General features: G+C 46.8%; 1 protein-coding gene across 1 annotated transcript in view; it reads right to left on the bottom strand.

Moving 5' to 3' along the window:
- The window catches only part of TRAF7 (TNF receptor-associated factor 7, E3 ubiquitin protein ligase), a 21,307-nt gene extending 15,130 nt beyond the window's left edge, over window positions 1–6,177 (bottom strand). Inside the window, exons 1-4 of the mRNA XM_009894712.1 lie at window positions 6,097–6,177; window positions 5,813–5,870; window positions 4,553–4,681; window positions 58–91 (exon numbers count right to left, since the gene is read on the bottom strand). Of these exons, the coding sequence (XP_009893014.1) occupies window positions 58–91; window positions 4,553–4,681; window positions 5,813–5,870; window positions 6,097–6,177 (302 nt within the window). The remainder of the gene's footprint in view (window positions 1–57; window positions 92–4,552; window positions 4,682–5,812; window positions 5,871–6,096) is intronic.
- Between the last annotated feature and the right edge of the window lie 357 nt (window positions 6,178–6,534).

Genomic DNA, 6,534 nt, shown 5'->3' with positions numbered 1-6,534 from the left:
GCTTCAAAGAGAAAAAAAACAGTTCTTGTTATTGCAAATAACTCCCCCCGCTCCAAAACCCTATGCACAGAGACTGCAAGTTCAGTCCTCCCTCCTCCACAAAACTCAGCTGCTCCATTTGTTCATCCACTCTGCTAAGCTGCGTTGAGCAGCCCCCAGAAGCAGCACATCTCGCTGCTGTGTGCCCTTCCCAGCAGCCAGCAACACTGCACCATGCTCACAGACAGGACAGGCATCATTCAGGTTTAACTTACTAAACCAAGCTGACATCTAAATTCCAAGCACGTAACTTTCTCAAAGGTGCATTTGTTTGTATACTTACTGTGCGCACCCGCAAAGCAATGGTTTGGAAGAATTAATCCTTCACAGAAAGCTTTGTAAATCTCCCCCAGAGACAGCTACCAGCTTCTGCAATTTCTATAATCTCTGCAGCAGCACTTGTTGTTTCACTCGCTATCTAACTTCTGCCAAATTTCTTTGCGTAAGTGTGGAGACTTCCTTCTATTCAATTCAGTAACAGACTGGCTTTGTCGCTTCCTGCTCGGGAGGGGAGAGCTAAGTGGACATCGCATGCACCAATCAAGAAAAATCCCACTGCTTACGGCGGCCTTGGGATTGGCTTTGAGCAAATGCTGGCGCTAGAATATTAACCAGCAGAACATCTCTAGGGGTAGAATACCAACCAACAGCATGTAGTCAAGATGCAATTCAGCATCAAAGCAAAACTGGGGACTCTTCAGACCACAGGGTGATTGGATTTGGGGGTCTACAACAGCTGGTAGCACAGCCACTGCTGGGTTACTCTGGAAGAGACGCTGCTGGCAGACTGGGAAGAGCGCAGAGAGAAGCAACAAGAGTCTTCAAGGAGCAGAACGTATGGGCTGACAAAGAAATGGGAGAATGAAGCCATAAGCTTCAGACACTAAAACATCAAGAGATGACCAATGCCTAGGCTGTCTGCACCTGCATGTATCACAGCTGTACATGGCTTGACCGTAGCCTACAACAGTCACAAACTCTTAGAAGTGCTGGGTGGAAGCTTTGGAGATCATTGGCCCTGCTGCCCACTTGAAGAGGGATTCTTCCTGGCCGTGGATCAGATTAGCCCTGGCAGCACCCAGCTGGAATGAGGAAAACTGCACGGACAAGACTGTGCCGCCCTGGGTTCCTGTCCTGCACTACCTTGTGAGCAAAACATTTTCCTTGTGTTCAATCTGAACCTCCCGAGCCACGTTACGTGTGCTTGCCCTGGGTGAATGTATGTAACATCAGACCCAAGGACTGACAAAAGCAATATAGGCGGCCAGTGGGGCAGTCAGGAAAACCAGCAATGAAAAAAGGAAAATGAGCTTCAGAGACTGCTGTCTTCCCCAGAAACAGATGATATTGCAACCCGAGTGCAGTCCTTGCTGGACTGCAGAAGAGGAGCAGACCAGGATCTTGCTGGTTCTTCACACTGCTCTGCTTCTTAATTTTTATGGTACTGGAATCCTAGGAGCTCAGAAATGCTGCATCTGCTTGGAAGCCAAAGCATAAAGCTCTTTTTATTAAAGAAGGCATATGTATTGGCTAAATATGTAAACCTTGAGGAGGAATGGTTATAACAAGGTAAATCAATTTTATGCGTCTCCATTAATTTTACTATTTTCCTCCACTAGTAACAGAAGTTATCAAAATAACAAGAATGACTGTGCATAGTTCCCATTCTGGAGGTGACAAGAGAAATGAGGGCAGCAAAGGCAGGCTCTCCAGGGAGGCAGTTTGATGGAGAGCAACATCCTGTGCGGATCACCAATGGAGAGGAGGGGGACTGCAGCCCAAGAGCACTTCCAGGAGGCAGGGGTGTGAGACACAGCCTTCCAAGGCTTGTGCAGCACTGCGGGCTCAGATCCGTGTGTCCCAGCTGGGCTAATGCCGGTGTAAACTATGCAGGAGTGAAAGTGATGTGCCGAGAAAGATCACTCCACTTGGGCTGTAGTAACAATAATGAATGGCAGAGGTCTGCGCCGGTGTTTACTGCCCCTCTATGTATCTGCAGCCCTTGTTTTTGCCAAGCAAACAAGACTAAGACTCGAGAGACCTCACCTCTACAGGGTCAGGGACTGCACTGTTTCCCACTCCTAGCCTGGCTATTTAGAGTGAACTTTGCAGCACCAGTCGTGTGTAGAGCAGCCAGCACGAGGGGACTGGTGCAGGGAGCTCTTGCACTGCAAACAGAATAATAGGGAGTGAGGACCACAGGACCTCCACCCTATGGGCATCTGCCCAGGTTGTGGGGGACTCATATGCACCAAAGCCAGGGGCCACCAGGCCTGGCCACAGGGGCAAGGTGGTACAAGCGGCACTGCTTCCGCCAGGTTTGGATTTGGAAAGATCTGTCAGAAGGGTTCCACCTCCCCAGAGCTGTGTCAGGGCTATTTCTGCACTTAACATCAAGTTGACCTTCACACAGCCCAAGGATGGAGTGGTCAAACATCTTTTGATGGAAGATGGATAGCTTGGGGCTGGCTGGTAACTCAGTCCAGCCTCTGCTTCAGAGGTAAAGCTCCCTGTAAACTGAGACTTTGGACAGCCAGTCAGCTCCTCATCCATTAGTATACATTTGCACCAATATTCAGCTGTAACCTTTAGGTGCAGTTCCCATCATGTCAGCTATAAAAGCAGCCTCCACTTGAAGGCTCTACTACAGTCGTCGTTCCCGCTCCCTGTAGGCGTAGCAAGGCTGGGAACCTGTGGCACTGTTTTCAGGAAAGATGACAGCAGCCGCTCAATAATCCCAGCCTTGCACACAAAACAGGCTGCTTTGCTTTTGGTTTCATTAACAGAAGCTTTAAAAAGAAAGAAAGGGGTGGTGGAGGTCATGGGAGGGCTCTGACTCGTCTCCAGCTGTCTCTCTGATGGCTGACAAGCCCTTGGCAGCTTCTGGAGAAGGGAAAACAGTGACGAGGAAGGGAAATCCCAGATTATTTCTTGACAAAGCAAAAGCAGCTTCCTAAAAGGGTTAGTGAGAGTTTGTCTGGAGCAGCAGACAGAGCAGGGCTGCGGTAGCTCTGGTTTGTTAGCACCCAGGGCTGCAGGCTGCTTCCTGAACCACTCATTAATCCTCTCGCTTAAGAATATTTAGCAATCCAGGGAAGGTGGGCTGAGACTGTCCAAGAGGACTGAGGCTGGGTCCTAGGGGAGATCTCTCCTATTCTTGGCTGCACACCTCAGTTTGCCACACTGTAGTTTTCAAAGGAGTCAGGGAGCTTCTCTATCAGATGTGGCTAAATGTGATGTCCCCAGCACACCCCGCTCCTCTGGAAAAATCCTCACCTGCGCTTTGTGTGAACTGCACAGCTCGTAAAAAGGGGGCAGTGAGCACAGCCCTCAGGATCAGTGCTGACAGCCAAGAGCTTCCTGGAACAGCAGCCCAGCACCACGGGGTCAGTGATGTGATGGAGAGCTGCATTTGCCAAGGACACGAGGCAAATGTTCAAAGGACTTTTTGAAAAAACAAACACACGCTCACATAAAAAAGAGCAAGATCTCTGAGCAACAGAAGGAACTTTATAGGATGCTGACAATAAAGCTCTTTGCAATCTGGTGTCAAATTTATTTTAAGAAGTGTTGTAGCTCCATACTGCTGCTGACCCCAGTCTCTGCCAGTGCCTAACTTGAGCAGCAGCAGCGATCCATTTATCCCTGAGTTGGAAGCTGGGTCTCATAACCTGACAAAGTCTACAACAACTTACTTAATGTGAGGAGTCTACTACTCACATGCTTAAATCTAAATAGAAGCTTGTGGTTATGAGACATGGCTGGAGCACTAGGGATAGGAGAAGATCAAGGCCTCAGACCCATCTGTCCATTCACTGAGGTTTGCTTTGCTGTTGCTCTTCTTGATTTGATTGATTTAGCTGACTTAATTTCTCTTTAAGCAGCTAACCCTGAGGCCTGTTGGATCACTAAATTCCTCCCAAAAAAGTTACTCAGAAGTGAGTGTGATGAATGAGAAAGCTGGGTACAAAATTGGGAAGCGCTTTTCACAAAGATACTGCAAGACATGGGAATGATTTGTGCGAGAAGACCCTGATGATGTAATCCCCAAGAGCCAAGCATAGTCTGTGGTGTCCGGCATCCCACTCTGCAGGTTTCAAACCTGCTCCCTGTGGTCAGAAGCCCCATCTGGAGGTAGAAAGAGGAATGGATTTTTCTGGTCATAACTGCAAGGCCAGCTGTGCTGCTGGATGGTCCATCCAACACGCTCTGATCAAGACTGACTGGCCTCAGCTACAGCCCCAGACATCGCTGACAGTAGCTCTGTTTTCTCCTGAGCTCAGGAGCTCCAAAGCACACTGCTCATCTGATGTGAGCACCTAAAGGCGCTAGCCTAATGCCCCAGGTCAGAAGTAGTCTCTGCTTCCTCACTGCACCAACCACGGGAGCAGCCAGGAAACCTTGAGGCTAGTCCTGTCTCTGGTGCAGACATCTGCCTCCAATATAATGCAGCACATGGAAAAGATGAGGGAGGTAGGGGCACCAGACATCTCTCATTTGATATTTAATCAGCTAAGCGAGTCAGCAGGGGGGCTCCTGGCAACACCTACCATGCCATCGTCCTCATCTCGTGGGGAGTAGGTGAGTGTGCTGGAGGAGGATGGGGTCCGACGATGCTGTTTAAAAGTATTGGTCCCGTCAGCTTTAAAGCAAATGAAAAGAAAGGAAAAAAAAAAAAGCAAGCATTTAGGTTCTTCAGTGATGTTTCCAAGTTACAGGTCAGTCTCTGCAGCTGTAAGTGTTCCTTGGAAAAGACTAGGGATTCCCCAACTCCAGTTCTTGACCTGGATATATCAGTGCAGGCAGAACATCCTGATCTCGGATAGCTTGCTGAAATGCATGCAGTCCTTTAAAGGTCACTTGTCCAGAAAAGAGCACAGATAATGTTCTACCACATCCATAGGTTAAAAATACTATTAAAAGGAAACCTTATACTCCCACATATTTCAGTCACCAACAAAAACTGCTTTGACAAAGGGAAGCATGCTAAATTAAACTGGAGATATTTGTTTAAAGATCATATTACTGATGTATATAAAATTTTGAATGTAAATATTCAGGAGTCAAAAAACATATAGAGTCCAGAGTCCTGTACAAACGTAATCCAAACATTTCCCCATGGCAGACGTTGATTTCCTTATCTAAATCAGTGTCAAGTGCCACAGTTTATCTTTACTAAAGTAAGGATATTTTTATTCCAAATTGAAAACAGACCTCTTCCTACATTCACACCGCATGTCAGGGCTCAGACTCCTCACCTGCTGCGCTTTGAGGAACAAAGCACAAGAATTTTAAATGAGCATGTACGCTTGCACCCCCTCCTGTCGGAGTTAAAAATGCCCACGGGGTTTTCACCAAAGTGTCCAGAGTGACGCACAGTCAGGCAGAGAGTGAAGATGGGAATTCTCAGCGCTGGTAATGATTGCGTGAGAAGTCATAGAGACAAATAAGATTTGGGACTGAGTTCTGTATCAAACTCTGTTGTACTATCCTAATTTCAGCAAGGGCTTCCCAGTGGTACTGTTAAGTCTGCCTAATGGGAGAAAATTTCTGTGCATGCTCATTTCCATCACTCCTGGTGATCAGATACCATGATTAAAGAACACTTGGGCTGCATAATACTAAAACCAGCACCTTGGCACCTGTCCGTAATGAACACAGTGATTCTCCCAACAGCTTTATGATCTGTAAAACAACAACAACAACAACAAAAACCTGGTAGGAATCACACCTAGCACTTTGGGGAGAAGATCTATGCATGAAATACACTCACCCTTTGTGATGGTTGTCACAGCAGAGTAGGCTGGACCAAAAGTTGTTTCCATTCTTGTCTGAAATATTGACAAAATGAAGGTCAGTGAGTACCACTGCAGCAGAGCTACCTATCCCAAACTGGTGAAAAAATGTACATATATATTCCCAACTTTTATCTGTGGAAATTGTGATTTTTAAGAGGCAAGAAATGATCAAAAGTCATCTTCATTTTCTCAAAAGAAAGTATGAGAACATAAGCTGCCACCGTAACCCCTATCCTCTGCCAACAACACCAAACCTTACCCCGTTAGTGTTTTCGGAAGTAGTGATATTTGTTGTGCCACTGGAAAAACGATTGTAGCGAGCGTTCTTGTTTGAGCTCATAATCTAGGCCAGCATTTGTTAGTCATGGGAAGTTTCCTCTGTGGAAGAAGAGAGAGAGTTAAGTTCATTGTACATATATTCTTGGGCTCAGAGAACAATCTCCTGTAGCATTAAGTCCAAGTATTTACCTAAGCTCACATAAACCTGGATTTTCAGAAGCAAGTGACAAGGTCAAAGCCAGGTTCCTTCAAATCATTCCTGGATGAGCGTTCATTCCTGGATGTAAAGCTATACCAGTAAACCTCTTATCCCATTAACTTTGAGGCTCAAGCTGAACTGGCCTGGACTCCAGAGCCCAGGGAGCTTGTTCACTTGCAGCTTTGCAGCTCAAGCCACCTTCCGAGCACGATAGAAACA

The sequence above is a fragment of the Charadrius vociferus genome, unplaced genomic scaffold (genome assembly GCF_000708025.1).
Source record: "Charadrius vociferus isolate BGI_N301 unplaced genomic scaffold, ASM70802v2 scaffold600, whole genome shotgun sequence".
Lineage (NCBI taxonomy): Eukaryota > Metazoa > Chordata > Aves > Charadriiformes > Charadriidae > Charadrius > Charadrius vociferus.
This window is presented reverse-complemented; position numbering and strand designations above follow the sequence as displayed.